We start from the raw sequence: 25,686 nt of genomic DNA, 5'->3' as shown, positions 1-25,686 counted from the left end.
GACATAGTATTGGATAATAACAAACATACAAATAAAGTTCTAAGCTAACCAGCTAATCTCCAAATACTTGCTTGTCGTATTTCATCAATAAATTCTTTATCATCATCCAACAATCCTATTGGGAAACATGCATCTCGAAAAGATTTATATAACACCCCATCAAAGATTCGGATGTCTTCATAGCATTTGGATCCTCTTACTATATTCAACAAAATTCTCATATAATACAATTTACTACTTCCAGGAGAAACATAAAATAGTCTTCCAATTGAGAAGCCTTATTATCTTGGGAATCATTTTTTGAGACCTTGTTTCCATACAAATTTATTCAAAAATTCTGCATAGGTCAACTCCTTAGCTTCCATATATTTTTGATTTGCTTTAAACCAAGCTAAGAATGTTGATCGATTAATTGAAGGCCTATTCATAACAGATTTAATGTCTTCATGATCATTAAACACAACATACTGCTCGTTTGGAAAGTGAAAAGATAATCTTTCAACTGGAAGATCTCTGAAATGAATATCAAATTTAAATATTCTCTACGCTGCCTCACATGGGGAGATATATCTACAATCCAAATATATTTTTATCTCATCAATATCATTATGCTGATTCATTATGCTGATCATGAGAAGAACTCCATTTTTCTCAACTATTTTTCCATCATCTCTTCTTCTGTAGATAGACAATCCATCTTCCCCAATAATTGTTTGTGGAACAAATTTCTTAGGAAAGTGCTTGAAACACCTATAATCTTTCATACAGAGAATTCAAATTTGCTGAACCACAAAGACCATAAATTATAAAATTACTAATAGCTTCAAACAACTCAAGGTTGATTTCTTTATCAGGAATTTCAGTAAGAATGACCTTATTAATATCTTCAGTAGTGGGAAATTTAAATTCAGCATTCAAAAAACACAATATATAAGCATGAGATAAGCCATGCTTTTGAAATTCAATTGTAGCTATCACTGGAAACAAAGTGAAATAAGTATAAAAAATATATAAAGTATGTAAGAATCATAAAAAAAATATCTTGAATGATATATCATTATATTAATAAATGTTATACTGATAAATAAAGATAGAAATAATAATAACTTTAAGGAATTCAAAAAAGAATATTAATAAAAAGCATACCAGCTCTTGCTTTACCAAAAAATTATCGTTACCTCAAATCTCTAATTAGTTCATCAATTTTATTTTAGAAACTCTACAAAGAATATTAGATCTATCCTCGGGCCCGAGAGCTTTTTTTTTTAAGAAATCTTACAATTTCTGACCACTTTGGATTGCCAGTAAAAGTTATAAACAAATCAGGATATCCAATCCTTTAACAAATGGCCATGGCATCTTGATAATTCTGAATCATATATCAAGCCCCACCAGTAAAAGAAGAAGATAAAACTATTCTCTTCCTATATGAAGAAGAATTAGTTTCTCCTCTGACAATAGTTTTTGTAAGACCCTTATAAATATCAGCTCTTAATTGCTTTTGATGAAACCGTATGTAAGATAGCCTTGCTGATTCTATCATTGAATAGGCATCTACTAAAAATTATTGGAATAATTTTTTAGATAACAAAATAGTCTTTGCTTCACCATTTCTATCCTGAATCCAAAATACAAAGTATTCTCTCATAGAGATAATTTTTTTCTTGTTGGATGCTAAACTTCTTGAATCTCTTCTAGAAATATCATCTCGATAGCCATCTTCTCCATAAGAAAACAAAAGAAGGTACTGCAATGCCAGGTAAGCAGGATGAATTTCACTAATACGCTGCAATGATCCTCTCTGTGTTTCTATAATGATATCTCTATTAGCAATTGTGTCTCCAACGTCTCCTACAATTAAAGCTGCAATTTCATCAACTTCAGGAGTATTGTAAGTCCTAGCATCAAAAGCCCTCCTTGCAATCAGCCTCAATTTTATATTGATATTTTTGTTTGTATTAAACATGTCTCTGACCATCCTAAATGCTTTAGCCAACACATTGTGCTCATCTAACATTTTCTTCAGTTCTTCTACAATAAAAGGATCATAGTCCCCCTTATTGTTGTCTCTATGACTGAAATATAATAAGTTATCCGATTGTATTAATGCAAAATTCTTAATCACATTTCTACATCTAAGACCTGAACAAAATATATTGAAAGAAAGGCAGCACAAATCTGCTTCCTTATTGGCATTGCCATTCTTTCCACAATAGTACAAGATTGTATCATAGGGACATTACTGCAGATGGACACCCTGGTTACATTATAAATTCATATGTAATGATCAGAAAATAAATTGTTAATGGAGCATTTTCCAACAAACATTGTTTGATCTTTTCATGGTCCACATAATTAAAAAAAATAAAATTACATTATTCAAGCAGCGATGTAGCAAATATCGCTGTTATTTTCTTTTGATATTCTTGTTTCCATTATATTTCTAGAAAAAAAATCCTTAGATTCATTCAAACAGCTTAAAATGGGCATTATAACAACTTATCTCATTTTCCAAGAATATATTAAAAAGAGACGGACGGCTTATCTGGTTTGATAAAATATTGGAGAAATATATTTAGTTTAATAAATATTATAATGATATAAAATTGTAAAGTGAAGGAGGTCTTGACTTCTGGAAAAAAAATTCATGAACTTTATTATAAACCAAAACCAAATTAACCATTAGCATGATAACTGAATCAAGAACAAAACCACCAAAATATTCAGCAATGATAGAACTCTTTACCGGATACAAAGTTTGGGAATTAAAAAGCCAATTCAAATCGTCCCACCTCACAAATACCACAACATACTCCAGATTAAGAGAATAAGCAATATGTCTTTTAAGATTAACATCCCAATAATCCTTAGAATCTATAAATCACCTCCGATTAGATATGATAGAAATGCATCCGGTCGAACAAAAAAGATAAGAGAAAAAGAGAGACCAGGGGTGTTAACCCAGTCAACTTTGGTGATAGTTCATTAAAACACTGATTTAATAATACTAAAATCTTAGTAGTTACATACCAATTCATCCAAAAGCACCATTTCAAAGCTGCATTCTTTTCTTTTCGAATTGGAACAGAATAGAACGTCCCACAATCTTATTATTCTAACCTTAATCTTCTATGGTTCACCAGTAGTAGAAAAATCCTTGGTATAATGAATTCTTTGGGCCATCATCGAAACTACAGTTTTGCCAAGGGATCATTATTTCATAACCTTTTATGCATACCTAATAAACAAAATCTAATCATGGCTTGCCAGGCTTTCTCTGATTATCTATTAATATGCTGATATGAGCTTAAATTCATTAAATATAGTCCAGAAGGTCATTCCATCTAAACCCATCTTAACTTTGCATGGGAAAATAATTACAACAATGGATCATAAAGGATGATTAGAATCTATAAATCACCTCCGATTGGATATACAATTATAGATTCCGGATTGAAATAGAAAATCTAAATTGAGAAGTGGTGACCCTTACCACTCAGATTTAGAGTTTAAGGAATGAAATGATGTTCAAATTGAGGCTCCGATCGAATTCGTGATGCTGATCGAGATCGAAGATGACGATCGGATCTTGAAAAAAATAAAAACTATTTTCGACAATACTTCTCAAAAACCAACAGAAGGAATTACAAAAGCAGCCAATTACAAAATAGTTAAGCATTCAATTCTATAGTCATTTATAAGATGTTAAATGACTTGGGATGACCTTGAGCAACCTGCTCTTGGCTTTCGATGCCTAGGTTGTTCTTTTGGACTCAAATTAAATTTTTACCAGCTGATTTTATTGATGCCATACTTTTAATTCATAGTGAAAATTGGTACCAATTCATGGTCTTTTTATTTTTTATTTTTTATTTTTTTTCATGTACAGTTTTTTGAACCTATTCTACTCTGTTGACATTTGGCAGGCTGATGAAAACCTACGATTGATTTGATCCTCGTATGGATGCTGTTGGGCATGAATTTGATGTTTCACGCCAACGCACACTACCGAGAGCTGCTAGTAATGGCCGGGCTTTCTGCAAGTTGGTTTTCTTGGGGATTACCTCTCTATTTTAGAAAAAGAAGATATATGTTGCCCTATGATAGAAGCTTTGTCAATTATACCATGTAAACCCCCTTTTTTATGTGAAAAAAGATGGGGGTTTTGTCATTTTTTTTAAATCAATCTTATTTTTTTTTAAAAAATGACAGATGGCAGATTCTCAGCCATCATACGTATGTTTGATACCAGTCGAAGGGAGAATTCCAATCTAAAATCGGATTGCCAGGAAACAGAGAAGAGGTTTCACGAATAAAATTTTAAGAAATCACAAAATTACCTTGATGCGCATTGCAAATAATGGATCAAGGTGTTTGGAAAAACTTGGCAGCAGCAGCAGGCACAGCAGGTTCTTCCTTACTTCGTGTGATCTGCACATACAGGCCTCGCGACAGAGAAAAAGGAGATGACACAAAGGGATTCTTCACTTAAAAGGGGACTCTCTCCATATTTTTTTGAATTTTTCCAGTCTTTTTTTCGTCTATTTTTCAGGAAGGAACAACGCATCATTTATAGCTCCGTTCTCAGCGTGAGAACAGAGTTGAGAATCTGTTCTCAACGGGCATTCTGAAATTTTATTTTGCCAATATTTTTTTTTTAAATTTTGAATTTCAAATTCAAATCTGATGCACCCTCATGATAATCAGCGCAAACAGAAATCTGTTCATGCTGGAAATGAAGATTTTCAGTATTACTTTTAAGATGGGGCTTGAATACAGAGCTAGCAAAATATGATCCAACCCGCCAATCCGACCCGTCATAAATAGATTTAGATTTAGGCGGATATGAGTTTTAGATATCTGATCCGTTTAATCAGTTTAATATTCAAATTGAGTTGAGTCAGATAATCCATTTAACCTGTTTAATCCATTTAATCTATTTCTGACCCATTTAACCTGACCTGTTTAACCTGTTTAACCCATTTAAGATCCATTTAACCTATTTAAAATATGTTTAACTTGTTTCTGACCCATTTAACTCAATTTGTTTAACATGTTTAACCCGTTTAATCCGTTTAATCTAATTTGATCTATTTAATAAATGAGTTAAACGGATCGGGTCGGATTACCTGTTTAATAAACAGATTGGGTTCAGATTTGAATTTTTGATCTATTTAATAAACAGATCAGATTTGGATTGACCATTTTCTGACCCGACCCATTTATGATCCGATCTGTTTATGATCCGATTCAATTACCACCCCTACTTGAGTGCAAACGAATGAGTAAATTAAAATATTGCTCTCGAGAGAGATGGATGCGGTAAATTATTCCAGGTTCAAACAAAATAATGGTGGCTATCTGTCTATTGTTGCAAAATGGTTATTGACACAGAACAAGGAGTGCCAGACGTAGCCAAAATAAAGAAAGTCACAGACTGCGCTCGGAAACAAAATAAGCTCATCTTAACCTGTTGTAGCTTTGCTTCGCTGAATTTTTTTTCATTCCTTCACTTTTTTTTTTTTGAATTCAAAATCCAAAAGACCAAATCCATATAAAAATCAAAAATCTGTTTCACTGAGATTTTTTTTTTTTTTTTAATTTTGAATTCTAAATTCAAAGCTGACGCAAACAGAAACCTGTTCACGCTGAATTTTTCAGCGTGAACAGGTTTCTGATCATTTTGCTGAATTTTTTGGGGTGCGTCGGGTTTTTTTTCAGCATAAACAGGTTTTTGTTCACTTTGTTGTATTTTTTTTTATTTCTTAATTTTTTTATTTGAATTCAAAATTCAAAAGATCAAATCCACATCCTTCGAGAACCAAATAAATCAGCGACCCCAGAAAATGACAGATGGCAGATTCTCAACCATCATACCTCTATTTTTATATAATATATTGATGTTTTTTTGGATATGTGATCAAACTACTTGTTCTATTTCATAAGCTTAGTATTTTGCAAATTTTTGTTAATTATTTGCAGCTTGGAGGCCATGCCAAACATGTGCTAGCATTGTGATCATCAAAGTATGAAGATATTAAAACCTTCAGATCATCTCTTAAATGAATGGTAGATATTGTAGCAGCCAGATATTGGAGAAGCTTTCTCACCCTCGGCTTCTTAGGGCAATAGACGGGACGGACATGGGTATCAATTAAAAGCAGTTGGGTATGTTGGATGAATGTCTGGTCAAAACACCATCTTTCAAGATCTTTTCAGTACCACATGATGCAGTAGGAAGAAAGAAGAAATAAACAAAAAATAATCAAAATACGTGGATCAGTCAAAAAAGGGCTCGCCTTCACGAGGCATACAAATTTTACTATGAAAAAAAAATATTACAAAAGGAGATCTCATCCTCAACCCTCATACACCCAATTTCTCCCTCACAGGAAGTTCTCCCTCACAAAAGCTCTCTCTCTAGGAAGATCCTTTTGAACCTCTGAAGCGATTGCTGTTCGTCGTCCAAAAGCCTCCCTGAAGCTCCTTCTCTCACAGTCACGCGGCTGTCTCTCTTCTCCTGGGTCTCTGATCTTCATGCCGTACGAGAAAAACTAAGCCATGGATTCCTGTTCCGGTGAGAAACCAAGCCAAGCACAAGACCTTTGTTTCGCTATCAGCCCTATTTAAAGGGCTAAAACACGTCTCAGACCATGATTAGGAGTCCTAATGACTCTCAAATCAACCCATAAAAAACCCCTCAGTCGTTGGATCAAGTCCCAGATCAACCCACATCCTCTGATCACATATCGGTCCACAGAATAGTATCATGGACCGCACGAAACACGTGGGAAACGTCCACGCAGTCCACAGACCCGACTGTGGACCGCCCGATCCATGATGGATCGGGGTACAGGCTGCTGAGCTCTCCATGCGCGGGTGTGTGGGCTTGGGCCGTGCCCACCTAGGCCTGGGCCGGCCCGCGCACCCCGCGCGCTTGGGCCTAGGCGCCGCACGCTGGGCCGTGCCCCGCGCGCTGTCGCTGGGCTGCGCCCCACGCGCCTAGCCAGTGTGTTGGCCGCTCCTGGGCCACGCACCACCGCCTGTGGCCGCGCCGCCACCTCTCCACTGGCCTGCCACCGGCCGTCGGTGGTCCTCCGCTGTCTCGGATTCCGTGCCGACTTCAAAAGTGTATATCTCTTCCATCCAAGCTCCATTTTGGATGATATTGGTCTCGTTGGACTCCGTTTTTCATTGCGGACCTCACTATGGGCTCAATGTGAATCGAATCTCGAGATATCAAATCCTAACAATCTTCATCTCGACTCGATATTCATTCTCCTCCTAACTTCGAGAGCTTCTGGATCTCCTCGCCTCCATACCTTGGGACAATCGCCTGCTAATTATGGATGAAAAAATATGGAAGTCGAACCAGACCGCTCGATCCCATCTCCATCATATACTGTGCTCCTCCTAACCTGAGACCTACTCGAGACATCATCCTACGATAATAGGAATCTCATCTTGCGACGTCGCCTCTCGTCCTCCCGAATCTCGTGCTCGATCCACCTCCACCTGGAGCTCCACCTCGCTCTGAGCTCTACCTAGCTCCTAAAGCTTCACCTCGCACTGGGCTCTCCATCAGGTAATAATGTCCTCTCCTCCCATTCTTCTCCTCCAGAACAATCCTCTCACTGCGTAGCACCTTCAAGATTCCTCTACCAGCTACCGTCCTGTAGTCTTTCGAATCCAATCTACTCAGTGAGATAAGATTCCGTCTGAAATCAGGTATGTATCGGACCTCCCCCAATCTTCTCACTACACCATCATGTGTCCTCCAGCTGACCGTCCCAATGCCTCTAATCGCACAGCTCGATCCATCTGACAGATAAACAGCGCCCTCACTGTTCTCCAGGGAGTCAAACTGTTCCTCTCTGCAACATACATGATGGGTACATGCAGAATCTAATATCCACTGTTGGAAAGAAGTAGATACCTCGTCAGATATTTTCAGGATATCTCCATCTGAATCACTGCCGGCCGTCGCTACAGCAGCCACTGTCCAATTTTTGAGTTTAAGACAATCTCTGGCTAGATGCCCCAACTCCTCACATTGATAACATCTGGTTTTGCTCAAGTCCCTCCTGGACTTGGACCGCCCTCATCGTGATCTCCTGTCACTCCGTCTACTGCCTCCTGCTCCTCCAGAAGCCATCAAAGCTGAGCTACCGCTACCTGAGCTCGAAGCCGAGTTCTCCCTCCTAAAAACTTCATTCTGGAGTATCGTCGCGGTGACCTCGTCCATCTTGATGATGCTCTTCTCTACTAGAAGAGCAGTCACCAAGGACTCATTCGAAGGGGAAAGTAATGCTAGCAAAACCAGCATCCTGGTCTTCTTCTCAACATTCTCACCAACACTGAGGAGGTCGATGAGGATTTTCTGGAAGTGGCTTAGATGCTCCTGCACGCTCTGTCCCTCAGTCATCCATAGTTGGTAGAACTGCCTCCAGAGGAAAAGAATATTTGTGAGAGACTTCGCCATGTACAACTCCTCGAGCTTTGACCACAGCACTGTCGGAGAAGTCTCGCTCAGCACATGGATCACCACCTCATTCGCTAGATAATATAGATGGTACTCACCATCTGCATCTGTAGCCATTTTCAATCCTGCATCTCCATGGTGGTCGGCTTCTCCTCGCACAAGAGAGCATCAATCAATCCTTGTTGGATGAGCACGTCCTTCACCCTTGTCTGCCACAAGAAAAAATTATTCTTTCCATCAAACTTGTTGATCTCCATCTTGATTGATCCTGTCTTCTCCATCTTCAGTCTTGCTCACCACCGCTGTAATCTGCGTCCTTGTACCGTCTCGCTCTGATACCACTTGTTGGATAGATGTCTGGCCAGGACACCACCTCCCAGGACCTTTTCAGTACCACACGATGCAGCAGGAAGAAAGAAGAAATAAACAGAAAACAATCAAAATACGTGGATCAGCCAAAAAAGGGCTCGCCTCCACGGAACACGCAAACTTCACTATGAAAAAAAAATATTACAAGAGGAGATCTCACCCTCAATCCTCGTATACTCAATTTCTCTCTCACAGAAAGTTCTCCCTCACAAAAGCTCTCTCTCTAGGAAGATCTCCCTGAACCCCTCAAGCGACCGCTATTAGCTGTCCAAAAGCCTCCCTGAAGCTCCTTCTCTCACAGTCATGTGGCTGTCTCTCTTCTCCTGGGTCTCTGATCTTCACGCCGTATGAGAAAAATCAAGCCATGGGTTCCTATTCTCGTGAGAAACCAAGCCAAAAGACCACACAAGACCTCTGTTCCACTATCAGGCCTATTTAAAGGGCTAAAACACGTCTCAAACCATGGTTAAGAGTCCTAATGACTCTCAAATCAAGCCATAAAAAACCCTTCAGCCGTCGGATCAAGTCCCAAATCAACCCACGCCCTCTGATCGCATGCCGGTCCATAAAATAGTGCCGTGAATCATGCAAAACATGTGGGAAACGCCCACACGGTCCACAAACCCAATGGTGGACCGTTCGGTCCACGGTGGATTGAGGTACAGGCTGCTGAGCCCTCCGCACGCGGCCACGCCTGCCTGGGCCGACCTGCACGCCCGGCCTGGGTGCCGCGCACTAGGCCGTGCCTCGCACGCCATGCCCACGTGCTGCTGCTGGGCCGCGCCCCATGCACCAGGCACATGCACTGGCCGCGCCTGGGCCATGCACTGCCGCCTGCCGCCGGCGGTTTTCCGTCGCCTCGGATTCCGTGTCGACTTCAAAAGCACGTATCTCCTCCATCCAAGCTCCGTTTGGGGTGAACTTGGTCTTGTTGGACTCCATTTTTCATCGCGGACCTCGCTGTGGGCTCAATGTGGATCAAATCTCGAGACGTCAAATCTTAACAGGATATTCATATGTTGTTGTAGAAATAGCTCACATTTGAAAAATGGGGAATCATGACTGTTAGTGTGCTATCGTGTACTGTTTAAATTGTGATAGGGATAAGTTGTCTAACAAGGATTAATTGTCAGTATTATAGTCTATAGTTTTATGTTTCAGAATAAACTACTATAGTTTTAAAATTAATCAAAATGGAAAGAATCAATGGGGATGAGTATAATTACAATGACAAGATCAATTCAATACTGTCTTCCATAAACCTCAAGTATTATCTTCCAAATCTTGGCATAACTTACATAATGAATGTAGTTTGAAACTTTAGTAACACCCTTGTGTCACTTTCATCAGCTGTAGCTATTGCTGCATTATATTATATGAGTGATATAATTGTGGTTATATGCGTTGATAAAAATCCTTCAATAAGTAATTTAAACAAGCTTGAATTCATTTTAACTTAGTTTGAATGATCAAGATCATTGATTAGGCTCGTCTTCAGCTTGTTTCTCCATAGGAAATTTCTTGGGCTGGTCAATTGCAAGCATGTCATGGTCGATGGGAGTAGAATTGGGTTCTATCTTCTGCCTCATCGATGAGAACTTATTATCCGTCATAAGATGTAGATATTGGTGGCTGATATTAGAGATGTGTAGGAAGAATTTTTTTCATGAGCTTTCAAAGACTATCATCCACATGCCAACAATCATAACTCATATAAAGATGATCATTCCAATCAAAACAATAATCATTATAATTAATATAACAGTGAACAGGCATATAGTAAAATGGATCCAATTCATGAAACAGCGCAATAGAAAATAATGAAGATGCACAAGATGACTTAGAAATAACAGGACAAATGATTGACAAATACTAGGAGGATAGTGAGTTCTATGACTGATATTATTTATGCATAAATTGTTCACACAATCCTGGTTAATGCACCATTGTTGACTGTTTATTAAAGTTGGTCGACCCATAAAAATTTTAGTGTAAACTCAACACTAGATTAAGATTATTCTGCATCTAGAATCTTTTAGCAACCACATATACCTATACATGCATTATAACTAGTGATCATAAAATGCCTTCCAGAAATCAAGGGTTGGTTTGTGGTACGAAGGAGTGTTGCATGGAGAACAATGCTGGGCAATAAGCTGGGTCCAAGCACACAAGATTACGTGAATCCAGCCATACAGATATGAATGCTAAGGTAGGTTTTCCAAGGGCAGTAGGAAAGCTGGGCTAAACACAGAACAGCAATTAACAGATTTTAACCAATCTCCAATGTTTTTCTTGGGAAAGTCTCTTTTAGAACAACTTGTCAGAAGCAACAGCAATAGAAAGGAAATTTTATGAGCTCATCATTCATATAGCTGCTAAATAACAAGAATGAAACAAAATTTATAAGCTCATCATTCATATTGCTGCGAAAGATGTGCTACTCTCTGCGCAGCACAAGAAAACTTGCTCTAAATTATTACTCCTGCTGATCCAAACAAAGCCAGCCACAGCTTGTAAACTTCAAACAAGAGAACGATTTACAGGAATGGGCTATGCTTCTGATCGGCACATGTATTGAATGACCAAATATCCCTAAAAAAAACTCAACCACAAATCACTCCAGCTACTCTTTTTCCCAAGATAAATAAATAGTGAAAATAAATTTAATCACAAGAAACTTGTCCAAACCACAGAACATTCAGAGTACAAAAAGGAGACAACTCAAGATGCAAGGGGACCTTATCTTTGGAGCTGATCCAAACACAGTAGAGTAGAAGGGAATGAATCATCCAAAATCTAAGAACAAAGTAGCCACCGGCCTCCATACAGCACTTCATGCAGTCAGCATTGGCTCAAAAGAACCTTGCCCCACAACCTTCCAAATGGTCAACTGCACAGTCTTATCGAGACACTTGGAACTCAACAAATTCCAGAAAATGCAGATAACAGCAGATGTGTGATGGTCCTCGAATAGATTAATGGAACATCTGGAATCCTGAAAGCCCTTACTCACTTCAGTTGATGATCTGTGGTCGCTATATATTTGGAACACTTGTCAAACTTCTGAACCATCATATATTGACTGCTGAAGTTTCAGATACTTGCAAGACCTTGAACAATCCAAAGAAGCAGGCAGCGATGATGACACACATTTAGAAGGGGACAACCTTCCATTTTGAAGCTCATTTTTGGTAATTTAATTTGCCACATCAACTTCCTTCCCATGATCTTCATTGATTGTTCTTCTCAACCTTCTCAACCATATCTCATAGTCCATCGGGTATGGAGTCCCACAAAGGCTGTCCACATAATCAGCAAAGGCTTTCAGCACTGCTGATACTTCTCCCAGCTTCTGCTGTATAACCCTTTTTGACCATGACACTTCCCGCCACTGAAGCGCCCCTTCAACTGAATCCAACTCCGGGAATACACCACCACATAAGAAGTACAGCAGGTAGATTAGACTCTCTGCATCTGATGCTGCACATAGTTTGCCTTCCTGAAGAGCATAAGTAGAAGAGAAGAAAAGATTCATCGATGGGCGGTCCCTATCTTCCAGAACCGCACGACCCCACCCAATCAGTACAAAAAAGGGATGCCTTGTGCCATCCCTCACATGGATCACATTCTCTGGATGGATGTCACCATGCCTGATTCCAGCTGAGGATGCAGTTGCAAGGGCAGATAGACAGTCATGGCAGCACCTGAGAGCTTCCTCAGGACCAAATAAGCCATTTCTCATCAAATTGGAAACTGTCTTACCAACGGGAGAGATGACTAGGACTGGGGTGCCACACCATGGATGACCACAGTTACCACCAGAGCTCGGTTTGTTACATTCACCAGGATGAATGATCCGTCCAGATGCAACCACTTGGGGAAGGTACTTGCTGGACAAGCCCCTCTGTTTCATTGAAGTCAGTACTTTAGACTGCCTCTGAACCTGGTACCACAAATTCATATCCTCCCATGCAGGTTCCAAGTGAGTTGGACTAGAACCGACATATAGTAAAAAAGCCTTTCCTGGTTCTTCCACAGGAGTGGCAATATAAACTGGAAGTTCACCATCAGTTAGCACGTCATTAATCTGGAAACCCTTCTGCCAGTTTGAGTCCTCCATCCACAAAACCGATTCTTTTTCCAGCTTCAGAGTTCCTTCAGATTCCAATATTACAGATTCTTCCTGAACCTCAACAATTTCAGAGGACTGACGGCGTTGCTGGAAAAAGAACAAACCATTTCCATTAATATGCGTTTCTATCAAATGCCTTTCCTTTCTACGACTCTGTAGACGGGAACTATGCTCTGTAGCTAAATCTCCAAGCGAGTACTTTGGCATTCCACAAAACTGAATGATACAGTGAAAAGTTGCGAGAAGAATCTGTAGAGTTCCAATATCTCCCCAGTTGGCATTCCCGAGCTTGTTCCATACCCTATCAATGGGAGAAATAGTAATTGTGGCATGTTCCTTTATCCATCCAGCTGCACATTCATAAACATTATTAACATCGAAGTCCAACTTACTCACATCACCCTCAACCTTTACCACGCCACCATACTGTGAATCTACAAGAAGCACAAAAACACAATTTGAATTGCGAAGAACAGTTGATGATCTGCTTAGGCTTCGTGATAACAGAACACGGAGAGCAAAAAAGAGCGCTTCCCCAAGAACAGCATGGGAAGGCTGCCGGTCACTCTGCATTGAAAGACTCCCAATATCAGGCCTCAGCAGAGCTAATTCAACAATGTGATCCCATTTCCCATGAGAATGCCGACTATTTTTTAGCAATATGGCTGTCGCACAAAGACCTCCAAGCTTCCCACTAGCAATGGCCTTTTCAGCAGGATAGAATTTGGAACTTGTACTGTGTATGCAGGCAACTGAAAAAGGAACAGGTTCATCATGACACCAAAAGGTCTCCCACAAGCCCTTAACACTAGCATGTAGAAAATCTTCAATAGCAAGGTGTGCAGTTGCTTCAACAGCATCTGATGTCGATGCATAGAGAGCATTTGGCATTCGTATCAGCTGTTGAAAAGAAGCACTTTCTAGAGCATAATCAAAATTCTGAAGTTCTGTTAGCTCAAAAGGAACATCAAAGGCAGGTTTTCTGAATCCTGATTCTTCAGATATTCCTGAAAACCAATCTTCAAGGTTTGCCGTCAAAATCTCACTATCCACAAACTTCCGAAGAAAATCCTTACAGCTGGAAGACGATGAACCCCGGGGCCGACCTCGTGATGATACGCTTGACCTTTTTGGCCCAGAGCCAACTGAAGCATGGTCCGAGGAACCACCTGGCAAAACATGAAGTATTAAGTAAATACTTAGAACTCTTGAATGTGAATACACCAGTAATGCATTTAAGATTTGCATGGAACATGCTCAAATTACGAAACTGAAATTCCAAATAAAGGGCAGCAGTTATCTCTGCCAAATCATGGTAGCTTATAAAATTCCCAGATGACTAAAGATGTAGAAATAGAAAATAACAAAGCTTCTGAAAGAAATGAGCTTTCAAAAGGTTATTCCAAGTCCAAAATCTCAAAGTGTTTATTCCAAGTTCAAACTAGATACTGACAGAAAGAAACAACTTAAAGTAGTGGCACCAGCTATCGTTAAACATGTGACCATGAGATCCATTTACCCTTGACAAACATTAAACACAATTCTCTCATGTCATTTGCACATCCAAAACTGGCTCTTTTGTTCTTTTCAACATGTTTCATTAGTTAGTGCAACTCCACAGCCTCCATCTTCCCTCTCCCTCTTCCTCACCCTTCCCTTCTTCTGCTCATTTAAGACCTTGAGCCATGATGTGGTACCTAAGTGGATATATGGTTTATGGCCAAACCCTTGTAATGTTGCCTTCCCGACATTGAGCTTCTCTCATACTTTCTCCAGCCAAATGTGTATTTTACACTGATTGATTTAAAGATGCTTCTGAAGATAATTTCTGCTCTTGTCAATCCATAGATGAGAGTAAATTTGCATCGAAAAGCATCCACATACTGCTGTTAAGACCCAACAATGGTGCAACACAAAATCCTCTAATATGCTAAAATAACTTATGGTGATAGTTTGATACCAAGGTCACACTGATTTTCAGATCTTTACATATGGTTTCTTGATATGAAGATGATCCTGGAGACAGTTTCTTATAATTGATACTCTGGTTAGTGCTTGCTACATGCACTTGTTGCTGCCCTAGTATTTGCAAGGAGCAAGTATAAATACAGTCACGTATCTATATCATTGGAAGGCAGTGCTAGCCATGATTACATTTGAAAAAATAAAGTAATAAACAATAAAATAAAATCAAAATGTGTCAATCCTCATCCAACTAATTGGTTTCAATTTTATGGATCCTTGCTCACCAATAATTCCGATTAAGCACCCGATAATGAAGACCGGTATGAACATTTAGCACAACAAAAAATCTTGAATGTAACAACCAATTGCATTAAGAGACTGCAAGGTCTCAAATAACCTTAACCAATCAAATAACTACTACTGTGAAAAATGTGCTCCATGGTTAGATTGAGTTACCTACACTAAGTCTCATATCAGTGTTTCAAGTATTTGGAAAGAATGTTGCAGCACACTAAAAATAACCATGCATGTCAAAATGAAGATCTATGGCTGAATGGGGGTCATTCATTGGCTACAGTTCATCAGTGCACCAAGTCAGCCACACAATGAAACTAATTCCCACCCCATTTTTACCCTACCCAAATATTCCTTCATAGATCTCCCTTAACTTTCAAATATTCTTAATTAAATCAACAAAATCAGTCTTTTCAACACTCTATCTCATCCTTTCTCTCATCATACGCTGAAGCCATGGCTCATGCACATAGCCTTGAAGCTAAGAAACCTAAAACCCAAACCTACCTGGTTTCATTTCCTTCATCCCTTATTTACTTTCCTCATTTTGTCCTTATGGCTCGGCACCGAGCAATTTGACTTGGTATCGGTGCCGGGGGTGCCAAGCACCAGTACCTTGTCTGTGCAGCAGCTGTGCCAAAACCTTAATCCTTGATGACAAGCAAAATTCAAAGATCACAAAGTAGTACCCGCCAAGATGAACAAAAACGTTTGATGCATGTCTAGATGATTGCAGCAGTAATGTATAAAGAGATCAAACCTTCATATGCATTGAAAGCATCTTGGTACAGCATTCAGCCATATATCCTATAGTCTCAGTTAGACTTCATTGGGTTAAAACTTTTATCTGATATCTGTTTAACTGTTTTATAAGAGATCAATACCTAAGTAAATCATTGGTGGCTTTTATATTACAATTACTAGGAAAAGGTAAAATTAACAGCTTTAAGCATGATTTGTGTGAGTGCGTTCAGTAGACCTATACCTGATATAGACCACTTTAAGCATGAACTATTCCCTGCAGCATTGTCTCATGTGGATGAGAAAACTAGATTCATTTCTTCAGATGAATAGGTACAGCTCCGATAAAAATTTAAAATACAATAATGAGTTAGCCCTACTCTTGTACAACAAACAAACATGTTTCATTATGAGCCTAAATTTTGATCAATATAAACTCGCCCTACGCACTTGTCTAGTTAATGGCATAAAAACTAATAGTGTTTGTTCGAGTTGTGTTAAATCTCAAGAAAACTATGCCTGTTTCTTCTCCTATAACCAACATTCAAACCAACTCTTCCTTGAAGGTTCAAGAGGCAAATCTACCATTTCCTCTATCAGTTACCCTAGGAAGGTATCTAGATTGTCCCCAGTAAGTCACCTTGCATGGTACATCACTCATCATAGAGCAAAAACACATCAACGATCTAATACCATCCAAATAATAGGTTGATATGAGACAATGGCCAATTAAGAGTCTTAGGGCTCTGCTAACTTACTATTAGACCAAGTCTGGGACTTCCTAAGGCCTTCTCAGCACCTACATTATTTGTAAGAAACTTATCAAGTAGCCTAAGCACTTGAGGAATTGATGGTCCATGACACTTTCATTGGCCTGTATCTAGAATGATCATTCCACATCTCAATTTATCACCATATGCTCCCTTTCTCTATGTTTTTAAGATTCTATCATACAAAAACCATCCTTCATTTAGAAATCCAAGCAGCAGAAATGAATCACAAAAATCTTAACTAGATGCAAATGATGTGATCTTTGGAAAATCAACCAAACCTGTTGCAGTACAATTCATGGACTCTGCACATATCACTAGTTCACTACCACAACACACCAACAAAATGTAACCCACATGTTCATTCTTCTACCTAATAAGTATCAATCAACGACCTGAATACAAACCTTTATGCTGCTGCTTCAGTATCAATAGAATCACAAAAACCAGATAAATGATGCCTAGTTTGCAATGTCTTGCACCAAGAAAGATAAAAAAAGAATCGATCAATTTATCTCCAACTTCATCACTCAAATCTCGAGATGATATGTGGCGGTCAAGCAAGTACCAGAGTTGAGAAAAATCAAGTTAAGTTGGAGGGTAACAAGAAACAACAAGGCAAAAAGCATTCAAAATCAATGAAACAAATGAGCCAATTTAACCTTACCACTAGTATTTCCCATGTCCTTCACAAAATGAGCCCTTGAGACCCAAAAATCATCATGCAAATTGTCTCACCCAGGTCAACCACCGCAACAATGTTTATCTTTTCTAAGTACTTCGACCTGGTGAGTAGCTAAGTAAGGCCTTGGAAAAATTCCAAGACTAGAATCATCCTGAAGCTGCCACTAGCTTTCATTCAACTATGGCAACAATGCAATTATACTCCTTCCTTTCCACGATTGTGATATTAACCGAATGATTTCATCGACATGCTTTCAGTCATTCTATCAAAATCTCCTAAGAAAAACACGTGTCATCCCCCAACATTTCAATGGTCCATTCAAATTATCCGCTCATATAAAAAAATAGTGACATGCTAATGACAAGAGTATAAAACTTGCATGCAAACCTCTGATCAACTACAAATACCAATGCGTGAGTCTGGAACTTACTTTACCTGCTTAGAATATGTGAAACCCATGTTATAGGAATAGGCATTCTTTTGTCGCAGCAAAGTTCCATATATGATATACTCATTCTTCTATGATACTTAGGAATGTCTGATGGCCATCATTTTTTTGGATTGATGGTGGTGAAACTGAATTTAGTAATAAAAATGGGAACCATCTGCTGCCTTAAAAAAAAAAAAGTTCATTTTTCAACCTTGTAGAATTTGAAAAACAAATGCTGTGAAAAGCTCACAATTACAACCTTAAGTACTTATACTTAGTGATGCTATTAGCAGCCCAATCTCCTCAGGTTTAATCTCCTCAACAGATAATTGAAAAGGATCCACATCAAACATAAAGGACAGTTTTCTTAGCGAAAGGGACTACAGTTGCTTTGGTAGATTTCTCCCCTTCAACCAAAGAATCATCGACCATTTCAACAAAAAAGTTGAACTACATCTTTTTTTTTGTGGACAGATGTAGATCTTGAAAATCTTGATCTCATGGTAATAGAAAGCTATTGTAGCTGGTGCTTCTATTTGCAATAAAGTTTAACACATTCATGTTAATAAATCTTCAGATATCAATGACTGGAGAATTCCCTTTATGTTGGAGCAAGTGATCAATATTTTATAGAATCACTTAATAATTAGCTTATTCTAAGAATTCCCTTTAAGTCGCCACTTCTAAGAATCAGCTTATTCTACTTCTGGTTCATTGATAGGTGCTTCTATGTAACATATCTGAAAAGAAAAAGAAAAATTTTCTGCAGCATCATTCTGACTGGACCAATGATCCAGCTGGTTGACAACAATACAATGACGAACCACCACAATAAAAATCACTACCGTGTTCCAGGAGCAGCTGCCTGACTTAGAACTGATAAGACATAACTGTCAGTGATCAAGGACATCGGGGACACGTTCACCGGAATGGTCATTCATAACACCATAGCCACAATTCACTGGTTACACCCGTACACAAAACAAAAAAATTTCCACGACGCGTCCTCATAAATCAATTCATCCAAATTCCATAAGTCAAACATCTCCATCAAATTCTGCACCGCATCGAACTTCCCACCACCAAATCCCCCCAAAATCACAGAAATCAAGAATCTTTATGAATCCGGTCCAATTTTCCACCTAAAAAACACCCAAAAAGCCAAAACCCTAGCTCCCTATCCCATCAAATAGACGTCACCAGAACCCAATCCCACATCCCAAAAACACCACCATCCGCACCCAACCTCTGATTCCACCAATAAAAATCAACAAACTTCTCACCCTTAACTTCGAATTATTACCATAAACCACAGAACCCGGAAAAGGAGAGCAAATCCAACAAAAAGAATTAAAGAAACCATCTTTAACCAAAAAAACAAAAAATCATAGGGAAAAAAATAGCACAAAAGAAGAACAAAGCTCCAATCTTTTCAACAGGAACCAAAGTTTCTCGCCGAAACAAAAACAAGGAAACAAAGAAAGACTGGAAGAGAAGAATTAAGAGAAGGTAGTAACCTTCCATCGGTGCTAGGGCTTGTTACACTTGGGAGGCGGAGATCGTGGTTCGAGGAAGAACATCCGTCCGTCCTTGCCCGCAAAAGACCCTTCTGGGGAATTCTTCTTCGTGGTAATCAGTGAACGACTCTTCTTTCTTTCGTCTTCTACTGTGGACTCGTTTTCCTTTTGGAGCGCTCTCTCTCTCTCTCCTCTTCTTTCGCCTTTCGCCCCTGTTTCTCGCTCCCTGGCGACGGCTCTTTTAATAGAGCGAGAGCGAGAGAGATTACGTACCTGCCACGAGATTGTTCGCATTTAATGATTTCTCGCGATATTCGAGATTTCTACTTTCCTCCTTCTCGCGTCCCAACGGGTTTTATGCAGTCGGAGAAATTATTACATGAACCAGGTCCAGTGGACCGGTCCAATTCCGGGGCACATGCCTACCTCCCATTTGATTTTGAATTATTTAAATATTAAAAAAATATGACGAGTGTCAATTGGACTAGTTCACTGGACCTGGTCCATCAATGATTACCCAAAGGGTGCAGGGTCATAAAAAAAAGGGAATATGCGTCAATGTTAACGCAACAGTTATGTTCCTTAACGGCTATTTATCCATGTGCTACGCCAATCTACAACCGTCACATAGGAGAAAGATGTTTGGGTACTGAATAAGGTAATCAAAATAAATGGGTTAACTTATATTCTTTTTGGTTATGAAATAAATTGTTCTTTTAAAAAGTAGTTTAACTCTAGATGCTCCTAATTAGTGTTTGGCTGAAAGGATAACTTAGTGGATTAAATGACTTTTTGCTTTCCCTTATTACATTTTCAAATGCAGCAAAATTGAGAAGCTTATCAGACCCACAAATCTTGATGGAAACTCAGAATTAAATCATTCTCAGCATATTACATCAATAAGAAATTCCTCTATAACTTAAGTGACACGATAAAAAATTTTTTGATTGCTTTTTTTTTTTTTTGCCTTTTGTAGCATGATAAATGCCCTCCTCTTCCCCACTTTTTGGTTTGACATGGCACTTTATAAATGGCCCAATATTAACATGACACTTACCTATATTTGAGTGTTACACTAACCTTTAGCTGCCATTGGGGTTGAAAATAAAATAATAGCAATGGTATATATGCAGCAAGTTCAATCATTTTCTGTATAATGCATCAATTTTCATAAAATATATCAATCTTTCATATATCACATGACAAAACTCTACATATGAACAAACAAATCTCTCAAAATATTCACATTGCTAAATATATAATATGCTCTCTTTATTTTTGCAGTATATATTATTTTAAAAATTCATGCATGGCTTTTCAAATATTAAAAATGCTTACTTGATATACCACGTATAAAAGAGGAAGCTTTGAATTGTCAAAATTTTTTTTTAAACAAAATCTTTTCTCAATCGAGAGAATCTTAATTTTGAGAGATATTAAGATATATATGTGTTCCGACATTCGTACTCTCCCTCTCACCTACCAATTCCTCTCCCTCTCCATACCTCTCCCTCTTCCTTCCTCTCTCCTTCCCTACATTATAACTCTTTTCTTACGTCTCTCTATCTCCAACCCACATCCAACTCCCAATCACTTGTGCGCTGTCCTTTTTCTAGCTGCTCTCCATTCCTTGACCTAATCTTCCTCCTTTCTCTCACCCCCACTCCTCATGTTGATCCCAATCCCAACCTCTCCTTCCAAAAGCTGTACATATTTTTTAATTTTTATATATTTATATTATTTTATTTATTTTATTTTTAATATTTGTATATATTATTTTTGAAACTTTATTATATCATTTCTTATTCACTATATTTTTTTTATTAATTTAGATGTTTCATTTTCTCTAGCTTTATTAGCTATTATTTACACTTTTTATAAATTTAATTTTTATTTTTTATTACACTTTATGCTTGTATCATTTCTTATTCATTACAATTTTTTTATTATTTTACATATTTCATTTTTTAGCTTTATTAACTATTATTTATACTTTTATGATTTTACTTTTTGATTTTTACACTTTATGCTTATAAGTTCTTATTTTTCATTATGTTTCTTGAATTTGGTTGTCATATTTTACATTTAGTTTTATATTTCCAAAACTCATAGTTTATCTAATTTATATCAAGTTTTAATAATTTTAGTTATCATATCAATTTTTAGCAATTCTAATTAATATAGAAAATTGGTTATTTGTTAATTATTTTAGTATGTTGTATTTAACTACTTTTGTGAACTATAATTTATTCACATTATTTATAAGTTTTTATTTTGTATCTCTGGTCTAAACTTACTCATGTCTAACTATCTGTTTGTATATTTTAAATTTTAAATTTAGTTTATTTTATGATATTTTAGTTATTTAATGTATTTTGTAAATGATCCATTTTCACTCTATATCTTTATACACTTTAGTTTTATTTTATTTTTATTTATGTTATAATTTTTATTTTCACTCTAATTTTTTCTTTGATCATATTTATGTTTTTTATATTCAATTTATCTATTTTTGTCAGCATTTGTGCATTCATTTCAATGAAAACATAAAAGAAATAAAGTATATTAAATAATCTAATCAAATAGTATCTTTTTTCTAACTATCACTAATTTTATAAAATATGCATTGCATGTGCTGATTTGCCTGCCACAATAAAATTTTTTCTTTATTTTAAAATATTTTATTTATATTCTTTCACTAAAAGTATGTCTTTACTAATTAACTCTTGCTTAAATAATAAGAAGGTGATTAAGGCTGCAAATGGATCGGGTTGACCCGCGATCCGATTCACGGTGATCCAACCCGAATCATTTCAAAGGACCCGCGGATCTAGGTCAGGTTCTAAAATTTGATCTGTTCTATTTTTTGGATCGAATTTAGATTTACTGAATTTTGACTCGATCCAACCCGATCCACTTGAATTTTTGGATTCATATGGATCTTATGCTCAATAATCCGATTTAATCCGAACCCATTACATGATACAAATCTATTATATACGAGTATGGATTAGGCACAGATTACAGTGGGTTGTCTACCTATACAACATTATCTTCTTCTCTTTCCGTCCTCACAATTGAGTGGCACTCACTGATTCAAGCTAATGGAGTTCCTAACAAATATTATCTTCTTCTATTTCCACCTCCATAAGAAATCCTTCACATCAAACCTATACAATTTTTGCAACTCAAAAAATTTAGCGGATTAGTAGGAAATAAATATTTTACTTTCAATTGTATCCCACGATCAGCTCCTATATGTACATGAGGTATATCTTGATAGTTTTCTAGGATGTAATTGTCACATGTTAATGATCACTCCAAAAATTATTGTATCGCGGGTGTCATTGGACGGTAAACTTGTAGGATTAACTTCAACTCCAATCATGAAAATTGATTGAATAACTATAATTAATGCCTGCTGGTTAATTTGATCCATAATCCAATCCAGATCCGATTCCAACTCAAATCAGACCTATATTTTATGGATTATGGCCAGATTATACATGGACTCGACTCGACCCGACCCAAATGACTAGTTTGGTTAAAAAATTTTATTATGGATCCGATCTGATCTTCTATTGGGTTGGATCTGGATCTAATATCAAGACTTGATCAAAGAATTGGATTGGATCTGGATCACTCATGACCTGCTCCGATCCGACCCATTTGCACCCGTAAAGGTGATACGAGAAAAAAGCAATAAATACGGAAGTCCATTAATTAAACAAGGCGATGATGCTTTCTTCCGTATTAACATAATATTTTATGCTTTTACTACCTTAGTTTTATTGAAGTGGACATAGTCAAATGGTATCTATTATTTGATATTTTCATAAATCTCCATCAAAATGAAATTTAAGGATGTAGATAATGAGAGTAAGAAGTTTTTGCGGCCACAAATATCACCAAACATAGATAATACTCGATGCACATTTCAAAATACTAGATATGCAACCAATTGGATAGCTCCAATAGTTTGTGAAACACAAATCCTTGTCGGCCATAAGGGTCAAAATGTTTTCCCCTTTTCAATTGCATATCTTCATGTCAATTAAAAAAAATTACGTAATGTGATAACATTGCTTTTGTTTGTTACTTACCAAAACAATGGCCTATAAACAACTTCATTCAAAAGTAACTCACTCAAAAACTAGCCTAGACCAATAACATTTGTTATTTTTATTGTAGCGGCAAATAACAAGTATCATCAAATTTTTGTTACCACTCCAAATTAAAGGAGAAAAAGATGGCTTTACCAAAAAAAAAAAGGAGAAAAAGTTGGAAACACATCCAGTTGGTTTCGATGCCATTGAAGCTTTACTAATATTTCATCAAGTTACCATAGCATAGAACTTCATCTAGTTGACGCGAGCATCATCGAAGCTTAGATAAGCGAGAAGGTGGAATTACAGTTGACATTGGTTCACAAAACTTTGCTAATGCTTCCCTAAATTATATATATATATATATATATATATAAAGAAATTACATCTAGTTGATAGGGAATCAATCTTGCCTTCGACTGTGGGCCCCGATCTTACATGGACATGCCAGTGATCAAATAAATCCTAACCATCACAACTAGCCAACAGAAGGACCCTCTCAGAGAAGACTAATCCCCTGAAATCTTGAGATTAAGTGATATTATTTTTCTTTTTTTCTCCCCTTATAACCAAGCTCACCAAACTATTCTAGTTCGAGAAATTAAATGGCTTGTTAGTTTTACTTGGTTTTTGACTGATCTTCTCTGACAATATTGGTCAAAACTCAGATGCATAGATAGGAAGAAGCTTTTTTTTTTCCTGCATGCTACCCCAAAATGGATGAAGGACACGTAATGTTTGCTATGCTTTTGAGTAGGTAATGTGGGGATCCTCCACAGTGCTAAGAGACATCTATGAACAACCAATTCATTTCATATTGTTGGGGCCATCATGAGATCAGGGAGGCCTATGTTCCACCTATCATCCTCTTGCCACTCCAATCATATTGCCAGGAATATTATGACATCATATGCTCCTTGATGATGGAAGGAAAAAGATTGGTCATTTGCGTGCAAGAGAGAACAAGGTTCATGACCCCTGATTCTAAAGATATGAGACACTTGAGTATTTTATTAATATGATTTCATGAAGCTAGCTGTCCATTTCAATGTAGTAACATTCTTCTTCACTTTCTTAAGGTCATTCTGTGATCCAAGACCCACATAGAAAGAGAAAGGAGGTTTTGTTGCCTAAGAGTTCTCATACGTGCCCTTCATATCAAATTGGACTGGACCCTTTAAACATCAACCAAAGAGGAAGCATAAGAAGGAACATCTAAGTAAAGATGACAGTTTGTGACCACTTTGGGTCAGTAATAATACAAAATGCAACACATGTTAGAGCACTCAAATATCTCAATTATGCTGGTCTTATAAGGTGCAGATGAAATGATGTTTGGGATGTAATTCGCATGCGTTGGTGATAATTAATGCTACAGGAAAGAGCATTAATTAAAGTTGGAACCATGGGCCTCATATTAGAAGCTGTATTTGAAAAGCTGTGGATGAAACAAAAGCAAGGAGTGTTAAGCAATGGTTTGCAGGAGAGGAGAATGACACCTATTCGTACGCTATTAATTTAGGGGCACATTTGCTTTGCATACAGAATCGAAATTAGAATCAGAATGGATTGAAATGAAATCAAAATGGTCATATCTACAGATATATTTAGTTCATGACTGAAATTAAAATCAGAATTGGAAGGAATTTGAATCTTAAAAGAGAGTAGGGATCGAGTTTTGAAAGATTTGGGCATTCTCATTCCTCCTTAAATCTGAATAGAAATGAAACTCTCGCTACCAAAAAGCTAGAATAGGAGTTACTTATTCCTACTTCTTTTTTAGAGTCCAACTCCCTCCAACTAAACATGCTCTAAAAAGATCTCGGAAATGTCACCTTTTGGATTTGAACTTTGAATTTTTCTTTAATGCGTTCACATGCACCAAGGAGAGGGAGCCAACAAGTTACTCAAATCCTATTGATGACAACAATTAAGAGGCAGATTTGTGGTGTTTAGACCAACAATGTACTTCATCAAACTTTGATGCACTAAACAATTGAAGGCCAACCGTATAGATGGAACTATAATTGCCGAATGAAGTCGAGAATGGAAATCAGCTATGAAAAACAAATTTGACTGATGAATCTTCCAGAGACGCAACAAGAAATCAGAGGACTCATCAATCAATGTTCATGGATAGCAGCCCTAACAAAGCAATATCCCAAGGGGTAAAAAGAGAAGTCAAATAAATA

The 25,686-nt window shown here is 37.5% G+C and overlaps 1 protein-coding gene across 1 annotated transcript; it reads right to left on the bottom strand.

Annotated features, from left to right (window-relative positions):
* Window positions 1–11,495: 11,495 nt before the first annotated feature.
* Window positions 11,496–19,602, bottom strand: LOC105032065 (uncharacterized). Its single transcript, XM_010906407.3, has 2 exons — window positions 19,389–19,602; window positions 11,496–14,155 (listed from the first exon to the last, which is right to left on the bottom strand). The coding sequence occupies exons 1-2, from the start codon at window positions 19,393–19,395 to the stop codon at window positions 12,051–12,053; spliced, it is 2,112 nt and encodes a 703-aa protein (XP_010904709.1). The 5' UTR covers window positions 19,396–19,602; the 3' UTR covers window positions 11,496–12,050.
* Window positions 19,603–25,686: the final 6,084 nt, after the last annotated feature.

Source organism: Elaeis guineensis, chromosome 10 (assembly GCF_000442705.2).
Source record: "Elaeis guineensis isolate ETL-2024a chromosome 10, EG11, whole genome shotgun sequence".
Lineage (NCBI taxonomy): Eukaryota > Viridiplantae > Streptophyta > Magnoliopsida > Arecales > Arecaceae > Elaeis > Elaeis guineensis.
This window is presented reverse-complemented; position numbering and strand designations above follow the sequence as displayed.